Genomic DNA, 23,029 nt, shown 5'->3' with positions numbered 1-23,029 from the left:
AACTAGGCAAGTGAGGTTAATTAGCCAAGTCATTGGAGGTCATCAAGTCACTCTTTAGCCAATAAAAAAAAATCTTAATGGGACTATTGGGATTAGGATATAGAGATGAACCCTTCCGAATGGAATGCAATGCTTAACAATCAGTCAGTGGAAGAAAATGGAGGAGGAATGTGATTCAGCTGCGAATGCTGTCCAAAATCAGCCACAGAAACGAGACATCAACTTAGCAAAAAAGAAAAACAAAAAAAACATAGTGTGTGCCTGTGTGGTATTCAAGATTAAATCGTCACCTTCACTGTAAAAAATGTTACTTAGATCTAACTTATAAAAAGTGAGGCAAGTGGTTGCATCGGACGTTTTAGGTTGATTCAACTTCCAGCCTTTTTTAAGTATTTTAAACACTAAAACATTGCTTAAAACAAATGCAATAAAATTAAGTTGAGCCAAATAATATTTCTAAAATTACTTAAATCAGATAAACTTACTTTTTTTGTTAAACCTAACTTACTTATACATTGCTATATGTTGACTGTACTCATTTTAATTAAGTATTATGAACTTAATGATCTAAATAAAATTAACCATGCATATGTCATTTAAAACAAATTTAATTGACTTCTGGCTGTAACCTCAGAAAATAAATCTTCGTTTCTATATTGTAAGCACAATATACACTAGTAAACACAGATAAACAGACTTTCCTGTCAATAACAATTAAATAAGAATGGGAAGATGGATTAAAGACCATAACATGTATTCAATATCAATCAATGTTCCTTTTAATAGTGACTACAAAATAGGCCATTAATGTGGCTACACGTACACAATACATAAATAAAAACATTAATAATACCAGATCCTATTGAGAAATCATCCAAGGCAACTCAGTGAGGAGATTTGCATATTTTGATGAAGATTTTGGATGCATAATGTCCAGTCCCACAAAGAGTCTCTAATACATCTTAAATGTATACAGTTTTGATGGATACTTGAAGTCGAGGACATCGGTAAGTCCAAACAGGAGCCATCATGCATTTGACAGGTTTGGCAAACCTCTGACAGTCCTATGATAATCCAAACTGTGTTGGGCTGATGGCAAATTTTTCCCGTGGGCAGCCGCATGCACCTCTGATTCCTCACAACTCTATTGGTAGAGACAAAAAGAAACAGGAGTTCAGGTGGTTGCTACCAAACAACATTAAATAGCTAAATACTAAATAGAAAATAACTACAAGTGAAGTTACAAAAGTCCAGTGAGAATGATGCATGGATGAAACACCTTAGTTTATCAGTTAAAAATTACCTTAGTTAAAATTACCTAACTTTTATTTAAAAAATAAAAAAAGGTTATAGAGGTTGTGTAATTACATTATTCCAGGTGTTTTTAGTTATCAAATTTTAAAGAAAACTGTGATTTTACTCAGTGTAACAGTGCATGTCATTGTGGTTTCCTGTCAATCACAGAATTGTTAAAATTTAGGTATTACATTTTTTTGTTTATTTTGGCAACTTATAAAGCATAAGAATGTGTATTTAATTTAGATATTAAAACTGTTTGAAAACGGCTATAAGAAAATTATAGAATACAAATTCTATAATTTAATTGTCATCTTCATTTTGCACCAAACTTTGCACGTCATAATACAAATTTTATTAAATAAATAAATAAATACATTGCCATTTTACACATTACATTAAGGTTTACATTAAATTTTTGCTAAAGCTACATTTAATTGACTTTTTCTTCAAATTTAATGTCACTGGCAAATGACAGTTCAGTGATTCAGTATTATCAGTTAGCTTTATTGAAAGACTGACAGATAATAAGAAACTGCATTAGGATATTTTTATACTGTTTTTACTGTTGCACACATAAAAAAAATCTTCAGATATCAAATTTAAGTTAATTCTATGGAGCCCACTATTGTTTGCAATTTTACCAATGTTTTACTTACCTGCAAATAATTATAGCTGTAATTGTATCTAATGTTTTTCTTACCTGGATGTGAAGTTTGAAGATCCACAGGTAACAAAATCACTTTGGTATCTAAAGACCAAGAACATGCATTTTAGAATGAGGTGCATACAATTTAAATGGTTCTGTAAACATCAGTAGTAAATGTAATTTAAGTTAAAATAAATTGTAAATCTGTAATTTATTCACTATGCAGCATTAAAAAACTTATGGACTAAATCTCTAAAACACAAACTTTAAGTTATACTTTCTCTTACGTTAAACACAAACTACTTAACTGTTGCATACGTTTCTGAATTTAATATCCATCCTTAATGTGCTGCTATAACTTAGGTGAGCTAACTTTAGCTAAGTTAGCGCTAACAAACTGAACCCCCACACCCCGACCGCCCACCAGTGACCTTGTTAATCGGTTCTGCAACGTTAGTTTTACCTACTAAGTGTTTTAAAACTACTTTCACTATTTTTCTCAATAATATCACTTTTAATCGTTAGTATAAACTAGCGTTGGTTAGCGTTAGCCAACTTAGCTTTCCATGTGAGAGCAGTCTAACTGTTAACATACCTGAGGCTACAGTACAATTTACAAAGCTAAAACCTCACCTGCCTAGCGAAGACAGCAGTTTTGCATGACTTTACAATTATCATTCGGCTAAATTTGCAACTTACCGTGTTAATCAGATCCGCTGCTGGGAGCAGTTAATGTCGACCATTGCAGAAGCTGCGTCTGCCTGCTAAATCCCGAGCAATGAAAAAGGAGTCACGCCAAACTATTAAAATCACGTTTTATGAACACCTGCCCACATCGACATCTGCTCTAATAAATTGTCTGTGTCAACTCACTTTTATAGCATTTATTCTACACAATAACCACGTACAAAAATCTACTCAAATAAATTGCATTAGTTTTATTTAAAATATACAGTTATATAAAAACTGATATATTTTAAGTAAAGAGGAAGCAAATTTTATTTTTTTGGTATAAAACAAATAAAATTAACTAGATTGCAATTATTTAAAGTAGATAGAACCAACTTTGTGAGTGTAGCACTTTTTACAATTTCTATCTGCGTTTTGAATGATTTTGAGATATTGAGCTTCAAAGTTTTTTCATTCCATATAGCAAACAATTAGTTTGTAAAATTTGTTTTTTAAATAAAGTCTTTAAATGTAAAAAACTTTTAAAAACATCCCATAATGTCATTTAATAAGAAAATTTTTAATTAATAAACTCAATTTTGACAAAAAATGTCAGATAACCTTAGAATTCTAAGGAGATGAAATGTACAGTATACTCCTTTTTCAGTCCCCAAAGAGCTCTGCTTAACTCTTAATATTTATATATTAAGAGTTAAGTTTTAAATTATAATATTAAATATAATATTTATTTATGATTCTAAAAATCAGCTTTTGCTAAAGTTACATCAGAGGTTTTACATATTTGAGTTGCATGCTGCATGTCAGCATTAGGTGTGTTAGTTTAATAGTTAAATACAGTTTTATACAGAGTTCTATAGCAGGATAAAACATTGCATTCATTTTTTTGTTGTGGGAGATTAAAAGCTTACACAATATTTAGTGTTTAAGTCTTGCTGTTGCCTTTACTTTTAATCCTCATGAACAATTTATTTTGGTAAAATGTTTTTTTATCTGTTTCTGGTCAGTCAATTGTACTTGATTAAGAGTATAAGAGTAATTGAGTAAAATTTTAATTTAGGATTTGTACTTTTCACCACTTTTTACACCTCTGATCCCCTCATAGATCAGTTAGTTGAATGAGAGGTTGCCTTATAGTATTGAGCCTGCAACACTAGCCATGGGCATATTTCCCCACAGTTTTTTTAAAACAATGAGTAAAACAATGTGCTTTAAAACAATGAAAAAAAAAAATTTGAAGATATAAGCATTTGTGGGGCAGCATGTTGGTGCAGTGTGAAGCCCTGTCACCTCACAGCAAGGTCGCTGGTTTGAGCCTCGGCTGGGTCAGTTGGCATTTCTGTGTAGAGTTTGCATGTTCTCCTTGTGTTGGAGTGGGTTTCCTCCGGGTGCTCTGGTTTCCAAAGATGTGCTATAGGTAAATTAGGTAGGCTAAATTGTCTGTAGTGTATGTGTGTGAATGAGAGTGTATGGGTGTTTCCCAGTGATGGTTTGCAGCTGGAAGGTCATCTGTTGTGTAAAACATATGCTGAATAAGTTGGCGGTTCATTCCTCTGTGGCGACCCCTGATTAAAAAGGACAGAGCCGAAAAGAAAGTGAATGAATGAATAAGCATTTGTTACTTCTGCCGATATGGATTGACAATTTTTATGATGTCATTGTCACCTCAAACTTTTTTATGTGTATGTTTAGTGGTTTGCAGTTTGATTGGTCCAGAGTAAAAAATCAGTTTGTAAGTCTGGTGGTGTGAGAATTTGTTGACCCGAAGCACTGTCTTGAAGGAAACGGGTCAAACCAGTAATGGGCAGGATGTGAGGAGTATCCTGCGATGGCCTTGATTTTGCCGATACAGTGGGCAATGGCCTCCAGGGACGGCAGAGGGTAGCCAATGATTTTTGGTTTGCATTCATCCCTCTGCACAGTTTTCCTGTCCTCAACTGTGTAGCATGCATACCACATATATACCAAGGCAGTATGTCAGTGTACTCTACACAGAGGCATGATAGAAAGCCAGCAGCAGTTTCTTGTCCAAGTTGTTTTTTTCCTAACCCACAGGAAATGCAGTTGTTGCTAGGCTTTCTTTACCTTGGCCTTGATTTTGAAAGTCCAGGTCGAGATGTCGGTGCCCAGAAAACAATAAAGAAAACTTTGGTATTCTAAACCCAATAGTTTCTTCAGTGAGATCAAGGCTATAATGTGATTTGACAATGACGTTTTAAAAGTCCTAATAATCATCTGTCTCTCCCCCTTCATTTTTGAAATGGCCTCTGGCTGTAACTGCATTTTGCATATCTTGCATTTTTGTTCTGCTATCTTGTTCATCTATTTGCTCAGCCACTTCCATCTGTAGCTGTGTTGTGCAAGGGATATACGATTTGTTTGTAAAAAAATTTTAATTAAAAAAAAACAAAACAAGAAATACTGAATATTGCTCTCATTTTTATATAGTGTAATTTCAAAAAGTTTTCTGTTAAACGACAATGAGATTTTGATACTTTAATAAAATATTATAATATAATAAACTTCATTAAAAAGATCAGTGATACTTTAAAATTGGGTAAAAAATTCATTCATTCGTTCATTCATTTTCTTTTTGACTTAGTCCCTTTAATAATGAGGGGTCGCCACAGTGAAATGAACCTCTAACTTATCCAGCATATGTTTTATATAGTGGATGCCCTTCCAGCCACGACCCAAAACTGGGAAACACCCATACACTCCCGCACCCGCACACATACACTACGGCCTATTTAGCTTATCCAGTTTACCTATTGCGCATGTCTTTGGACTGTGTGGGAAACCGGAGCACCCGGAGGAAATCCACCTGGACGCATGGAGAATATGCATACTCTACACAGAAATGCCAAGTGACCCAGCCAGGGTTCGAACCAGCAACCTTCTTGCTATGAGGCGATTCTGCTACCCACTTAGCCACCATGACGCCCTTGGGTAGAAAATTATACAAGAAAAAAAAAGCTGCAGAACAGAAGAGGTTAAAAGCAAGAGTATGTTTATGTAGCAGACAGTTTGTGGTAGACTGTGATAAATGCAGGAACTGTGATATGTGCTACTGCACATTAAGGAAATTTCAATAAACTCACAAGAATTTCCACGTAAAGTCTATATATTACAAAACCATTTAAGCCATCGCCAACCTAAATATATTTTTACAACAAAATAATTCACTTCCAAACCAAATACTCTGGATAATAGTCGGATTCTTCTATAAACATTTGACCTTCTGAAATACACGTTAAAGAATATAAAGTATGGATTTTAGATTTTTATCAATTCATGACTTATTTTAGATAAAAGTGAAACTACAAATTATGAAATACTTGCTGCTATGTTTTTTTTTACTTTTTTTTTATTCAAATCCACCATTCCTAACAACATAACACCTAATTGTTTTATTTTTTTTTACCTTTGTTTTAATTCCAGCTTTTAAACAATGTAATTCTTCTATTATTATTTTGCTGTGTGCTTCTAATTCCTGATCATTGAAGTGACTGAGGGCAGGAAGGAAAAGGCAGGGCTTTCCTGTTTTTTTTATTTTTTAAATCTATCTGTGAGCACTCATGCCGATCTGCTCTGCCTTATTCACGTTTAGCTGACATTCTACCAAGCACCTTAAGACGGTGAGTGCAGTTCTTTTTTTTTGTTTCTCTTTCTCTCTTTTAAGGTAATGCAGTGACCAAATGCTATTCAAATACAGACATAGATGTTACTGATAAATGTTAATTTATCAAACGCACAACAGCTAACATCATGATTTGAAGTGGTTAGTTAATACTATTTCTATATGTAGTTATTTTTAAGAGTTCTTTTCTGTGGTAAAAAGAAAAAAAAACAGTATTTTTAAAATTACTTTGACAAGGATGTATTAGTCAACTTTTAAGTATTAACTTGTTGTCCATGCTACCGTCTTTGCCCAGACTTGTGCACATAGCTGTACAACCAACTAATACAATGGAAAGGCTTCCTGCATATCTCCTGGTGCTCTTGAGCACTGTAAGATCTGCATTTAATATCTCTACTTTGAATTGTTTAACTGCATAATTGTTTTCACTAATTATAAAAAAGCTTGTAATTTACTCAATGCTTTCAGATAATGGTGCAGATAACTGGGAAGGTGATAGAGATGGGCATGTTTCCTGAAGCTCCTGATTACTCTTTCTACAATTGTCGGAAAGAGATGCTACAAATGGTCACAAAACCCGGAGGTTTACTGCAGACAGAGATTAACAACAGCACAGGTTTCCTATCTATGTGGAAAAACAGTCGTCCGTGCACAAAACCTATTCCAGGAGCAACATCAGAGCACATGACTGCACTGCAGGGCTATGTAGCAGATAGTAAATTTCGTAAAAATTTTAATACGATTTATAGCAAAAGCACAGGCGTTTCAACTTACCAAGACGAGTTTGCTTTCAAATCTGTTTTCTTCCTATTGACAGATGCCATGAGTCTCATAAAAAACAATTGCACAACAGTGTACTCTGGTGCAGAAGAAGAATATAAGACAGAAATCGGGAAGAAAGTGCGATTTAAGAGTTTTTTCCCAGCAAAGCTGAAATTCACTGATGCAACTGAAGATGCAGAAGTGAGCGATGACCTTGGCACCGTTTTCAGCATCAATTCCTGTTCTGCCATCAAACTTGATTCTAATGGGTGTAACTCCGAGGAAATGGATCTACTAATATCTCCCACTGAAGTTTTCACTGTTGAAAACATCGAAACGGTTCACAATAGCAACGATAACTATAAACACATCACCTTAAAACATTCAGAGTTTCAAAGTAAGTCTGACTGCAGCAGCCTTGTCAGCAGGTAAGTGGGAGAGAGACTTTATTTTCCTTTAACATTAACAGAGGTTAATAAATCCTTTAATAAATGTACTCTTTATTGTTTGCACATGTTGGTAAATACATAGCCTAATATTAACTAATAGATCATTACTTTTGTAATATAGCTATTGTCATAATAACATGCTTCTAATAATTCTGCTTAAGGGGCAGAATGTAACACATAGCAACAAATTTTCCTTACTGCACAAATGAAATGTACAACTAGTTTTCTGCTGGTTAGTGAGGCATTAAATGACTGTCTTAACTGTCATATAACAGACTAAAAATTAAATAATAGATTAGTCTCATTTTAAACAAACATTAAAAGCCAGAAATTTAGCACAATTATCCCAGTGTTGATAAGGCAATTAGTAAATATTCTATTCTATAAGTTTTGTTCTGCTAGCATGTGTGGTCATTTTTAAACCAACTGACGAGTGTTAGTTTGTACCCAGCTATGAATCACTACTTTATTTGTGAAACCCTAAGCAGGTATAAAATAAATTGACTAACTTTATTTATTTATTTATTTTTTCCCTATCTGAAGCATGTCCAAACCAGACGAATCTAAAGAATCATCTTCAAGTTTCCTGAGTTCTAGTCTTCTGAATATGATGGCTTCTTTACTAGTGGTGTACGTCTTCACACTGACAATGTAATATACTCTTCACTGCTCTTTATGTTCACAATAATGCATCATGTATGGAAAAGTAAAAGTTGTTTTTGAAAATTGTTCTTTGATTTTGGAAGAATTTATCACAATAAAAGATTACTTTGTTTTAAATGCATTTTTCCCCCACTGTTTTCATTTTACTTACATCAAATTGTGGCCTAAAATAACTAACTACATGAATATGAAATTATCAGCCTGATCTCACGAGAAAACGTGAGTATTTTACGTTTTGCCAGTTTAGTTCGTACGAGTTCAGTCGTAGGAAATGGTACGATTTTTAAAAAGAGGCGTGGCACCTGACCCCACCCCTAACCCCAACCGTCATTGGGGGATAAGCAAATCGTACTAAATTGTACGAATTAGATCGTACGAATTCATACGAATTAGCCACTAAATGAAAAAGTTACGAATTGCCGTGAGATTGTGTTGGAAATAATACATGACATTATGATGCACACTGGATTAGCTGTTTGGTTGTATGTGATTCATCTTGGGATGCCATTCAGTTAAGTTGTAAACCCCAAACATTAATTAAAAAATGGTCATTGTTTACTCTCCCTTCAATTGTTCCAGTTTGAGATTTTTTCATCTGTTCCAGTGTAAAAGTTGACATTTAAAAATAAATTAAATAAAATGAAAACCTGTAACTGCTGATCTCCATAGCCTTCTATTTGTTTTTCTAAAAAGTCAATGGCCACTGTTTTTCATCTTTTTTACAAATATTTTATTTTGTGTACAACAGAAAAAACTTATATGGTACCTTTAAAGGGCCAATAATTTTAATAAGCTATAACTTCTTTTCTACTGATTTTAAAACCAGCATATTACTGCCAGAGAGAGTTGTAAAACTCAGACTGCCTCCTACAGGCCTATAATTAAATTCAGAATAAAAATGCAGAGTAAAAAAAGAGATCTTGTCATTTGTTGTCTTTATTATATGATTTACTTTGGATAATGCGGTTACATTAAAAAACGACAGGTGCATTTACAACAATTTAGTAACCACAATATTTTATATTTGCCTAATAAAAGACAGAAGTTATTTTCATTACCATAATTATGTAAGGGTAAATCAGATCATTGCTCTCCGACATAATGTTAGTTCTCTATTTCCAGCCCTGATCACATGAGAAAACATAGACAGTGAAAGCACCATCACTTTTGATTTTAGGCCTATTTTATATTTTACACAGTTATGTATTCTAATAAACTACAGCTTCAACACATATCTTTGATTTGAATATGCAATAATTTAATATGCAATTTATTCCAATCAATCAATCAATCAATCAATCAATCAATCAATCAATCAATCAATCATTTAATTATAAAATTTGGAAATATAAAAAGAAAGATAACTCCTTTTTTGAAGGCTTAACTATTGGCAATGAGTGATAACATTACTGTCAGTGATAACATAACTGTTCTTTGCATGTCATTCCTGAACATCTATGGCATGCTTTCAGCTATTTTAAAGCTTTGGATTGCATTTAATTTATATAAACATTAAATGCAATGAATGTCGATTTAGAATACAGTTCCATCAGTCCTTGGATTTCATAGGACCATAGTCAGCAGTTCACAATAATTCAGAATGAGGCCATATGCACCTAAGGGATGTAAGAGCTGAGCTGTTTTAGACCTACAGTTTAGAAGGATAGAGCTCAGTTTCGCAGTAAAAGCTTTTTGAATAAATAATCAATTATCAGTTTGTTGTTTATTTTATCGTGTATTTTTTATTTTAATAATGGAAATATACACAATTTTTAATACATAATACAGTAAAAAATGTCAAGGCAAAGAACTGACCAGAGAGAGAGAGAGAGAGAGAGAGAGAGAGAGAGAGAGAGAGAGAGAGAGAGAGAGAGAGAGAGAGAGATGGAAACGGATTCGCTCTCAGGTGTTAGTAAAGCCGACACGCATACTCACCTTCCAGCGTCATTCTCCATCCACATAAAAACCAGCGGAATTCAACCTGACACCAGATAAAAAACTTGTTTTTGCTTCCATCCTCTGGAAATGAGCAGCCGACGGCGACGATGCAAGCGTCAGTTGATCAAGTTCACTCAGCATATTGCTCGACTAATCACAGGAACTCTGAATACAGGTACAGTCAACCATTTTTATATTTTTGTTTAGGGTGTGATTTTTGGCGAACTATGTATGAGACTAAAAAGATAACGTAATCGTCGTTTTGATGTATAGGAGTTGATTACATTATCATGCTTTTCTAAACGGCACACTGAAATTGTGTAATGCTGGGTAAAGCTTTACGTTTTTTGTATATGTTTTTAGAGGTCAGAAGTTATTGAACATTCTAAAATGGCTATTGATAATGAAAGCATAAGTTAACGAAATATTTTATGCAGTAAAGTAGCTGGGAAATAATTGTTTAAAAAATGTAAATGTTAGTTATTGTTTCACTGTGATCTAAATATTGGGAAAGTTAATTACTTTTCGTATTTAATAATAATAACAACAACAACAAAAACAAATACAACAAAAACAACAATAATAATAGAATTATCATCAACATATTATTATTAATATTATTAGCATTATTATTATTATTATTATATAAATATATAATGTCTTCTTGGAACATGATCTTTACTTGATGTAGCAATGATTTATTGGCATAAGTGAAAGTAGTATTGTTGGTTTATCTGTTTATTTTGTAGTCTAGGGTTTGTATTTAGAAGACTTCTCAGCATGTGCTTGATCTCACTTTTCAAAATGACACCACTTAAGTAATCACTGACATTTTTTCGGTTTTCCATGCATATTTCTAACATCTTTTCCTACAAACAACAATTAATTGAAAATGCAAATCAGTTGAACTTCAATTACTATAGCACAATTATTGACACAGATACAAAACCACAAATAGACTGATCAAGGATAATGAACCAGATATATTTTATAACTTGTAAAATATGTTATTAACATAGCATAGCAAAGTGTAGGCTGTAACTATAGTGGAAATCATGGTCTCGGGTCTGGGGTTCACAAAATAGCCTCATTAGGGGGCCACTAGAATCATTAGACTAGTCACAAACTTCATGTTGATCTGCAGTCAGAATATAATGAATACATATTACATGCACTTATGCTACAACAAAAAGGTCAACAGGTGGTAACTCCCACAAGACAGTTTATGATTATAAATTCATGCTGTATATCTAATTTTCTTCCTTGATTTTTGAAAGGTGTAATTATTAATTTTACTGAAATATAAGATTAGCAGAGCTATAGATGAAATATCTGGTGTTGCTTTGCCACACTTTACTGCTGTAGAATGTAGCAAACTGTAATACCCCATAATAATAACAACAATAAAACAGGTGTGTACACTACAATGATGTAAAATCCAAACTGTACTTTTAATGGCTCAAATTAGATTCCTGGCCTTGTGCTTTTCTGTCTAATCTACAGTGACATGTGAAATGAAATTTTCTATAAAATTAATTGACTCTGTCTGGTAAATTAGACTGTTTGGTGTATTTCAATGTACTCAAGCATCACTGTCTATTAGCCAGTTGTAATATAAACAATAACATAAATGATCTCTGCGTGGGTTATTATTGAAATGACAGTGCTAATCATTAATGGTCTTAACTTTGTGGATGAGAGTTCTAATTAATTTCATCTTTCCCTTGGCTATGCTTCATATCCTAGTGGGACTAAATATAATTACACACTCCATCATTTCATAGCCGACCAAAAGAAACTGATGATCCCTTAATAATGCCATAAATTAAATATCGCAGAGACTGGTATCTTTTTCAGGTAGTTTTCAGCAGTTTTTTTTTTTTTTGGTCTGTGTTTGAGATGTTTTTGTGCTGCTGTTTTATCTACTTGAATACCTCCCCGCTTAAAATTCATGCATGCTGATTGTATTTTGCATAACTTGTTTGATTTAATTCACATGATTGGTTTCCCACTGGGGATTCACCGCTCAGTCTGTATTTATATAGCCTTAAAAGCGTCATAAGACAAAAATAACTACAAGCCATTCAGGCTTGTTTCCTTTCTATAGAGAAAACAGGCCATAACAGGAATTTATGAAAGTGAGACTATCTTGCAACCACTCACAACGCACTATTGCAATGAGTGAAAATTTGAAAAAACTGAATTGAATTGAAAGTAAGCCATAATGAAATGAACACATGTGGTTTACTGATGAAGACAAACAGTAGAAAAAAAGCCATTTTTGTTTATAGGATACCAAAATAATTGCTTTTCATAGATATTTTCTTTTATTTTATAACTTTCCTTTTATATCTACTTAATCCGAGCTGAAACTGTTTAACTTAATAATGCTGTTTTGACTTTTGTTTGCGCAATGATTATTTTTAGGACTATAATTATACCTAAAATAGAGTGAAATACCATATTTTGCCATGTAAATTTATTTAAAGGCCAGCAGTTTCTCATGCATCATTTTAACATCCTGTACCAGCTTTATAATACTGTAAAACACCTAATCATCTATCGCAACAAAATCTTAAATATAACTTTTACATAATGTTTAACAGTTACCTTTCAACATTTTATCATGGTTTTGGGTCAAAGACAACGTGACCCAATTTTGGTGTTTTCATTAAGTTACATTTTTAAAAAGTTACATGTGAAAATTCTAAATCTAGGTAAAATAATGTTTTACATCTCATTTTATTTTTCTAAATTCCAGAAATGAACAGGATACTTTTGTACTTTTCTTTCCTTTTTTATATTTGTGTATAAAAAGACTTAAATTGTGGTAATTTATGCCACAAAAGTCACATCATTCTGTGAAATGCCAGAAATCTTACATAATTCCTTCCCTTAACCTTATTTAACTTTATGAGCCAAGTTCACTGTTTGATATTTTTGATTGCCTGCAATCTAAACACAAGTAGATGTTTTGTTAGGTTAACATTCCCACTTACTCACAATTCTTCAGCTTAGTCAACTAATTTATCATCCACCAATTACTTTAGCATAAGTTTTATGTGGCAGATGCCCTTCCAGCAGCAAACCAGCACTTCATGGAAAACACCCATGCACTCTCTCATTTACACACACTTATATTCTATGGCCATTTTTTGTTTATAGACTTCACCAAATCTTCCAAAATCTCTATTTGGACTGTTAGGGAAACCAGAGCACCCGATGGAAACCGACAGGACTAACCACTGAGCCATCATGATGCTTTATTGTAATTCTGTGTAATGCAAATACTGTTACGCCACAGAGAGACCCTGCTCCACATCTCACAGATGAAATGAGGGTCATTCAGGGGATTCTCCACACACAATAGCTGCACTTTGCTTGCACAATCAACTCTGGCTCACTGCCTTCCTTCTGCAAGTAAACCCACTCACATTTTACCGCATTCCATGTTTCTTCCAATGAAAAGAAGACACTCATGACTGCTAAGTACCATGAAACAGTGCATAGGAGAATGTGTTTTTCTCATGCACATAAAGCAGAAGCAACAAGAGCTTTTACAAACATATTTCAAGTCATGCATCACAAAATTACACTGCTAACATGCTAAGCAAATGCTGAAAATGCTTCTGTGACCCTGTGAAAAACACTTAACAGTTTTACATGAGGTCTTTTAACACTCTTTTGCATGAGGAGCTACTTTTTTCTGCCACCAATTCTCCATGTTGACATTTTTACAGCTGAGCAGAAGACAAGTTACTTATTTGAAAATGCCACTTTAAAAAAAGGTAAATGGTTTTCACATATTTTTCTCATGACAGCGTTGACTGAGTCTTGTTTAAAGTAAAGCTATGTCCTCATTTCTTTTCATTTCATATAATTGCCTGAACTGAAATCACCATTACAATAGCATATGTCATTTTACAATAGCAAAAACCTTTATTTAACACTATTAATATTGAAAGTATTATTTATTAAATAAAAATGTGTATTGAATAACAGCAGCTGAATAATAAAAGCTGTTCTAAAAAGTACGAAAGGCAGAGAGTTTACAGTCAGCAATAGATAACAGGAAGGTTTTATTGTAAGTTCTTGCCCTTCAGCCGAAACTTTCTTTATATTCCATCTATACATTGAATTTGATGCATGTTTAACCACTGTACTGTACATCAGAGCCTGTGGTAGATTCCAGAAAAACTCTTTGTTGTTGGTCTGGTCTGGCAAGCATATATGAACCATAAATGAACACCCTGCTCAAAAAGGTTTTTCGTTTCGTGTGTTAAACAATCGTTTTAAACTAACTGCAGAAATTCATTACACATAAGGCTCTCAAATCTGCTCTAGTTGTAGCAGCACCTGCGCAGTGAAAAGTGACCAGTGAACAGTGGTGGATGCTGTGATTGATTACAGCATGTTCTACGTAGGAGCTGTTTGTAACATCTTGACCAATCTTTAAGTGGGTCAGTCTGGCACCCCAATTTTACAGTAAATCCCCTCATACAGTAATATTTGTCGTAAGAATAGTAAGTAGTTGTACAATTCATAAATGCTTTAGTAGGGTTTTCATTGTCTTCTGTTCTATTTCCTCAGATATTATATATATCTCAACCGTAAACACAGATATTTATATATTCATCTAGAGGATACTCCCTTTATAAAACACAAGGACTATAGCTTGTGAAATCTAGTGCTTCTGTAGTACTGCAGGCATCAATCTATACCAGGACGTTCTTCATGGAAAACTGGGACAGAGGTATTGTACGTGTCCTGAAGGAGACACCGCTCTGTGTCTTTAGTTACCTGACCTGCTAAGGCACACAGTGGTGCATATTTAATAAAATTCATGGAAGCAGGGCAGACCCTCTGCGCTGTTTATGCTATGAATATTAACCTATACTTAATAATTTACACCTTTTATGAACACCTTTAAATGATACCCAAATGAGTTCTACCAAAAAAAAAAAAAAAAAAAATATATATATATATATATATATATATAGGTCTTTACATTGCTGCTAAAGCATATAAACTGGACAGATGCACCACCATACTGCCTCATGCTAACATTTAAATGCAATTTGTTATGATCGACTACTGGAGTAATGATCTCTGACACAAAACCTGTTTGTGCCTAATGAAGTTTCTCAAATCACAGGTAATGGTGTATAAAAGGAAACATAGCCTTGACAAAGGCTTCAATACACGTCACTCTAATTATTCATTAAAAAGACAGTGTTGGTGTAATTAGCGTCACTGGACCTGCTAGTAGCAGGAATCTTAATTAAAGATAAAGCTAGGCATCATTTTACAGTTCAAAAGCAAGCAAGGATGCGTCTAAACACATGTAAGATAATAACAAAACCAAAAAAAGTGGTTCTTTATTTCAGAAGCTGTATTTCCAATATAAATGCTTGCAGCTATGTGTGCTATGTTGTAGATAATGAGGACGAAGAACAAGAGAGCACAACGGAACGGTATCACCCAGAAAATCTGGAGCAACTGCAATCGCAGACCCATTTCTCCAGACAAGAGCTGCAGTTACTCTATAGAGGATTCAAGAATGTGAGAGTTCATTTAAACCCCACCTGCCGGGTGTTGAAATTAAAAATGATGTTGTCATTCTGCCCTCTTTGGAGATTTTCCAGCCTCATAAATATCACCTTCTTGTCTGGGCCTGTTTTTCTAGGATTGTCCAAGTGGAGTTGTGAATGAGGACACTTTTAAAAACATATATGCTCTGTTCTTCCCACTAGGAGGTAAAATTTTGTTCTATCAGATATGTTTAACCAATACAGTTCATTTATTTATTTTCTTCGACTTAGTCTTTATTTCAGAGGTCACCATAATGGAATTAACCACCTTAACCAATACTTATTGAAACTAAAGGTTAATTTAATGTATATCATCATTAAATCGCCTTCCAAACCTGTATTAATATATTTAATCTGCTAAACACAATAAATGATTTTGAAGAAAGTGCATAACTAAACCGTTGTTTGCCCTTTTTCTCTACTATGTACAATGGAAGGTAATTGAAAAGTTCAGATGCAAAAACTTCTTAATGCCATCCAAAATGTTCTCCTAAAATGAGAATTTTTCTCAACCTCCTATGTTTATTTTCAGTTATTACACTTGAAAGGCAATGAAAAGAACTTATTCATATAAATGTAAAATTAATGTGCCAACACACAAGAGTTGGAGAAAAATGCTAATTTTTTTCTTCAACTGTGGCCAAATCAAAGGATTATCTTTTATGTTGTAATCCATACATTTATGCTGAACAACTTAATGATTGAATTTAAAAGCTGAAATTGAAAACAAATTAATTTAAATAGTTGGGATAAAATCATTTAAAAACATTTTGTTCCGCTACAGTATACTTTACTATAGGTTTTATAATAAATCATTGTATTTAACAATACTTGAAAAAGTCACATAATTACGTATTGCAATGACAGTTTAAAAGACAGATTACCCTTATTGCAGTCAGTGTCTCCTCCAAGTGCTCTGATCCAAGATTTTTTTATACAGAAAAAGTATTCATTTTTAATACTTCCTAGATTGAACGCCACAGAAGCATAAAACAATAATAATAATAATAACTAAAATATCAACTTTTTTTCTTCATTAATTTATGTGTATATGTGTGTGTTTATATTATGTAATATAAGTATAATAATTATAATATGTGTGTGTTTATTATATGTAATATACAGTATATGTATTGTTATGAAGTCATATGTATAATCAGTACATTACCTGTTTTCTCTTCAGATTCATCAAAGTATGCTCAGTTTCTCTTCAATGCATTTGATAAAGATAAGAATGGCTCTCTTAGTTTTGAGGTAAAGACTTTTAATTAACTAGTTTGTTTTTGGATAATAAAAACATATATTTGTGTTGTTGACGTGACATTTCAAAAAAAGTGTGCCCACATTTTAAATCTGTCATATGGTGTGACTGTTTTAACAATTGTCTAATAAATTACAACTCTTATAAATTAAAAGGAAATTCATAAAATTATTAATAAATATCCCAGGCCTACATTTAAAAATGGCTATTTTAGTAAATGGCAATCATTTCTAAAAACGTAGGAACTAGATATAATTTGTTACTGTAAACCATGTCCTTTAGTGTGACACTATATGCTTATTTTTTAAATTGGCCAGTTCCACAGAACTTTAATTATTGAAAGACCCCATTGAAAATCATGTGACTGAAGCCCCCGTGAAGCCCATGATATTTACCTGTTAAATTTTTGTCTCAGAATTTTTCTTTTATTGACCTTTTTTTGGAACCACTGTAAAATTTTCATGTGTATTATGTCATAATTAGCACCATTTGCACCATATAAAGTGTCAAACAATGAAGATGAATTACACTTATGTTATTTGTACATTATTAAGAGTTGTTTTTCCTCATTTTTGCTATGTAACACCATTTGACATATTTAAGATACAGGAGTCTCATTAAAAAAATGGTGCAAACACAAAACGGGGTTAGAATCGTACACATTTTCCATGTTGTGCTGTAATAAGTAAACTTTAATTGTACCAATTTAAATCATCATACAAGCCATAATCGTTGATTAATAAATATGTATTTATTCTGCTTTACATTTAATTTTAGAAAGCTTTGGTTTGTTTGCAAGTTTTATAAGTGAGACCCCTGTTCAGTAAAATTGTAAAAAAAAAAATATTTATGTATATATTTCCTCAAATATCTGACTTCGAACTACATCAATATATCAAATTTTTCTTCAAAAGGGGTTTTTTACAAAATCTTTTTACTGCCTATTTGTCAACTACCCATTAATGTGTAAAATATGCATGTGAAAAGTTATACAGTGTTTTGAATGGCTTTTGTAGGATATCCACTGTAAACAATTTCTTGTGGAATTTACAGTAACTTACTGGCAGCAGTTCACCAGTTACTTACTGTAAATCAATTACAGCAAAAAAAAAAAAAAAAAAAAAAACAAACAAAAAAACTGTATTTACATTCATAGCACCATTAATCTTGCTGTATATGTATTTACAGAATTATGCCTTTAATGTAAAATATACATTATTTTTACAACTTTAAAAATACAGTAACATACTGCATAACTGTCCTACAGTAAAAAACAGTTCATATTACAGTTAAATACTGTGTAATTTGCACAAATCGTTGACAGTGTAGTATCATTATGCATGGGACTTTATTATGTCAATTCCTTTTTTCAGGAGTTAGTCTGTGATCTCTCTGTTTTGCTGAGAGGCACTACCGAAGAAAAGTTGAACTGGGCTTTCAATCTATATGATATCAACAAAGATGGGCAGATAACTAAAGAGGTCTGGAAACTACTGTCATTTTCAGATTTTGTCTTTTACTGAATTTGTGTCTTTGCATTTTTAGTTCTGCCAAAGTCTAAACACATTCTGAGGTTTCGATTGTGACATTTTTCTGTGTATTTGATCTTGTGTTTCAGGAAATGCTGGATATAATGAAGTCTATTTATGATTTGATGGGGAAATCTATACATCCACGGCTTAAGGAGGAGGCAGTGAGGCAACATGTCAGAATGTTCTTCCAAGTAATTCCATTATACATTATTATCATTATTATTGAAATATGTGACTGTACATTTCTTTAAAATATATTTACCGTAACAGGCCCGTAGCCAGGGGGGGTTCGGGTGGTTCGGAACCGGAAGACCCACCCGCACTGACAAAGGTTCAGAATTTGTCTTATATATACTCACTTGTCCTATTCTGACTGCGATGCCATCAAAAATAGTGAAAATAACCCATCGAAAAAGTTATTAAGACCAAACGGAATTTTCTGTTAGCTGTCGTTTTGGTGTGACTTCTGCTAATCAGTTTTGGCCTATGCAAACAATAGTTATTCATGAGTCCAACAACCATTGTGCAAGAAAAAATAAACATACATCCGACCCCAGATTAATAAAGGGACTAAGCCGAAAAGTAAATGATTGAATGAATTATTACTAATAATAATATTATTATGTTTACATTTTTTATTATTCAAAGAGCTCAATTCTGACTGAGGAATGTTGAATGTGCTGGCCAGTTTGTTATTTGCCAAATAAATGACAATATGCTACAGTTTTTAATAAAAAAACCTGACAGATTACTATGTTTTTTCTAGTGATATCAATTGTAATAAATTTTTATTTTAAAAATAGGTACTTAATTCATATTTCTTTATTCTAAATCTTTAGGAAATATTTTTGGTACATTTAAAGTGTTATGATGACCATCTAACAAGCTAATCTAGCTAAAAGTAGTGCTTAAAATGTCACAAAAATGCAGTATTTAAATTTCAGAATTAAATAGCAAATGAGGCGAATAACTGAAAAAATATCCACTTTCTTGAGAAGAATGAACCACCCCTTTTACCAGGCTGGCTATGGGCTTGTATAAAGCTTACTATAATAAAACATTATGACAGTTATGATAACTGCAGATTTAAAAATATAGAGTTAAAATATCCACAGGGTGGCGCAAAAACAGATTGGACAAAAGTGGGCGGAGACAAATGATGGCAGAATTTTAATTTGAAAAATAGTCAGGATGAATTAAAAGCTGCAACTTTAAGAAATGTCCATAAGTTAGCATTTTTTTGTATTTTGTGATTCATCTTTTTATTTGTCATTTATTTATGCTTTTAAATTGCATAATGTGACTTAAAACAACTTTTAATCTTGAAAACATTGACTTTTTTTATTTTTTATTTTTTTTAGATTTTTAATAGTTTAAAGTGATATATCGTCTGGGTTCGTGTTATATATTATGGTACAACAATCTTGAAATAAACCTCCATTACATTTTCTGTTATTCTACACATTTATTTCCCTATACATTCTTTCTTATACATTATATTATTTCAAAATACTAAAATATCAATAAAAGTCAATTTGTGAAACAGTAGAGTTGAATTTTCAACATCAAATGTCGACAGAGAAGAAATCAAGGTCCCATAATGCAATTCACAACTGTAAATAAACAGCATTATTTCTCACATATGTTTTTATTCTCTAAGAACATGGACATAAACCAGGATGGTGTAGTAACTATTGATGAATTCATTGACAGCTGTGAAAAGGTAAGTCTCATTTAATCTTTTTTAAAAACATGTATCGTATAAAGCAAATATGTATAACAATACCACTGCTTCTTTATTATTATTATTTTTTTGCAGGATGAACATATCATGCAGTCTCTTAAGATTTTTGACAATGCAGTCTAGATGTTGACCTGGAATTCCACTCTCAAAAGTTAATGATAACAGCTTTTCTGTACTGTTGTCCTGGATTCTTCTAGACAGCTCAGGACTGCTTTGGACTGTTTATGCCAACACACTACTGAATGTATACCTGCATTGGTAAATGTTTGAGACTGTTTTGTGATGCAAATAGAAATGGAATATTAGCGGTAGAGCAGCAACTGCTTTTAAAGCAACAGTGTTTTTGTATTATAATGTGCTTCTGTTGTTACCAATGTGGTTCAGTTCTGGGTATCTGTTTCATTCTATTGTTTCACACATCTTCTGTTTCACACCTGAACCGTAAGCACTTAATGTATACTTTTGTAGAGATTCAAAGCCTTTTAACCCCAACCTCTTTAATATTTAATACAGTAGATGAATAATATATACAAGACTGGGATTACTTGAAAGCTTTCAAGGTCAAACTAAAACCTTCTGAGTGAAGTAAACGCCCCACTGTTCTTGACGTCAAATGTGCACATTGCATTTGAAGTAACACTGTATTTTTTCTGCCAAAAACATGTTCTGAGGTGAGATTTTTTTACTTTTTATTATTTGTACTGTATATTATGCAAAAGAATGATTTGAATTAAATTTATGATAAAATTAAGTTTTATGCTAAAAAATGAAGACTCATTTTTGACATTTTAAAAAACAAATGACAGTAAACATAAATATTTCATTAACATTCCATATACACTTCAATCACCATGTTAAGTTATTTTGTTTGAAAAAAAAAAAGTTTTTCTAGAAAATATTCACTGAATTTTAGTCAACAGTACAGCCTTTTGTTTTTTCCCCTAATAATGTTGGAATACAAAAAAAAATTAATCATTATGAAATGTAACTTCATGTGATCTTTTGTAGAGTACTCTAAATAAAGTTAGGCTTAGTTGCATTAAAGAAACATTGAAACATATAAGAAACAAAAAAGTGTAAAACAAAAAGAAATTTAAAATAATTTGAAATACATTTAGGAGGGTGAAGATGATCAGATCCTGAAAAACAAGGGTACTCTACAAGGGTATTTTGGTGCTATTCTATGTTCTGTAAATGCAGCATTTATTATTAATGTAATTTATTTAGCTATATTTATAAATCATATCCCTTCCATATAAATTAAATTTAACCAGCACTACTATTAATAGCTTAGCATACAATAAAAGATCTTATTAACATTAAAACTCGCACATAATACAATAAATAAATGCCAACAAGTAATTATGGCATGCAGATATACATTTATTTAACTGAAAGTTTTGATGTATTCTGTAGTTTTATATATTTTAAATGTCAAGAAATAAAGTATAATGAGTTAGGCACTGGTGAAGTTTTAATATTAACTCATGAATGTGTATAACCAAATTAAGATGAGATGCCTCTATGCCAGATTGCCTTCTCTCTTTCTATCTATCAGATGAAGAGTTCTCTAATAATGTCCATGGCTGAGAACATAACAGTTTTATTGTGCATTCTGGAATTGTTATGAATAGAAAAGACAAGAAGATCTGAAATGTAGACATTTATGAATAGATTATTTGCTTTCCAAAATAATTCCTTTCAACTGTATAATAATTATTTGAAAATTGTCAGTGTCTGGTATAAAATCTAACATTTTTGTCTTGTGGTATTAGTTTGTGTGGTCATATATGTATAGTAAATTATAAAGCGTTTATAATTGCTTATTGTAAGTGTTATGTTCTTTAATAAGCTAATAAATGCTAGCTGCCTTGATTTCAACCAAATGTATAACATGTCAGTTGTTGTTAATTCTTAATCTGTTTTAAAACACTCATTTATGTTTAATTCAGAAGAGTATATGTTTTCTCTGGTTTCTTAGAATTCCATTGTTTTACTCAAAACCAAAATGAAAAAAAAAGGTTATTAATGTTTTGTGTGAAACTGTGTGGTTTATATATATATGTATATAAGTTACACATTTTTTACCACCACAAGCTGCTCTATCATGCTGTATTGTATTCATATAAAAATGTATTAGACTGATTTAGCTAATTTGCATAGTTGTTTTAAAGTAAACAAATACATTGTTAGCTGCTTCATTCATTAGTTGGCTTACTGCTTTTCACAATGTCCTTTAAATGGTCTACATTAATGTCTCATAGTTTTCTTTTCCAGAAGGTTTAACTAAGTTCCATTATGAAGACTGGTCACTAGAGGGCACAAGAAAGTAATTTCATGTTGTTCTATTTCTGAAGTTTGTTTTTATTCTTCCCAGTGCATCAATTTGCAAATTAACTTTTACAATGTTTTTATAGTGTATTTGTTTGAAATATGTCACAGGGATCAAACATTTGATTTACGAGTCTTAGAACTCCCACTGATAATGGCTTTAATGGCATAGGTAATCAAAGTGTTTTCCTTTCCATGCTGTGGGCCTACAGTACCTGTAGTTGCTCATTCATGAGCTTCATCCATGTCACTTTGAACACTGGTACTCCCTCAGATTCTACCTCTGGGAACGCTGGGAGCAGGAGCCATCTCATTATTCCAAGAATAATTCCAATATATTCTTTAGAATATCTTGTTTTGTGCTCAACAGAAGAAATTAATTTTCAAATGTTTAGTACCACTTGTATATGAGTAAATGGTAAGGATTTTTTTTTTTTAAATTTGGATGACGTATCCTTTAAGGGGTGAAGTCTCATTGTGACATTT

The 23,029-nt window shown here is 32.4% G+C and overlaps 3 protein-coding genes across 7 annotated transcripts in view; 2 read left to right on the top strand and 1 right to left on the bottom strand.

Annotated features, from left to right (window-relative positions):
* The window catches only part of LOC137490010 (uncharacterized), a 692,802-nt gene that overhangs the window by 313,644 nt on the left and 356,129 nt on the right, over window positions 1-23,029 (bottom strand). The gene's annotated exons all lie outside the window — the stretch shown is intronic.
* On the top strand, window positions 6,226-8,267 carry si:ch211-145b13.6. The gene is made up of 5 exons (XM_009291602.4): window positions 6,226-6,270; window positions 6,568-6,643; window positions 6,741-6,987; window positions 7,090-7,462; window positions 8,027-8,267. Exons 2-5 carry the CDS (start codon window positions 6,602-6,604, stop codon window positions 8,136-8,138), a joined length of 774 nt encoding a protein of 257 aa, XP_009289877.1. The 5' UTR covers window positions 6,226-6,270; window positions 6,568-6,601; the 3' UTR covers window positions 8,139-8,267.
* Window positions 8,874-22,559, top strand: kcnip4b (potassium voltage-gated channel interacting protein 4b). Of its 2 annotated transcripts, XM_073951662.1 has the most exons (9): window positions 8,874-10,259; window positions 15,522-15,646; window positions 15,771-15,840; window positions 16,859-16,929; window positions 18,310-18,417; window positions 18,555-18,659; window positions 18,739-18,799; window positions 20,129-20,191; window positions 20,288-22,412. In XM_073951662.1, exons 1-8 carry the CDS (start codon window positions 10,172-10,174, stop codon window positions 20,164-20,166), a joined length of 666 nt encoding a protein of 221 aa, XP_073807763.1. In that variant the 5' UTR covers window positions 8,874-10,171; the 3' UTR covers window positions 20,167-20,191; window positions 20,288-22,412. The 2 variants fall into 2 exon arrangements, with proteins under 2 accessions (XP_073807763.1, XP_003197705.2); XM_003197657.7 differs by lacking the exon at window positions 18,739-18,799 and having other exon boundaries at window positions 20,288-22,559.

This window comes from Danio rerio, chromosome 1 (genome assembly GCF_049306965.1).
Source record: "Danio rerio strain Tuebingen ecotype United States chromosome 1, GRCz12tu, whole genome shotgun sequence".
Classification (NCBI taxonomy): domain Eukaryota; kingdom Metazoa; phylum Chordata; class Actinopteri; order Cypriniformes; family Danionidae; genus Danio; species Danio rerio.
This window is presented reverse-complemented; position numbering and strand designations above follow the sequence as displayed.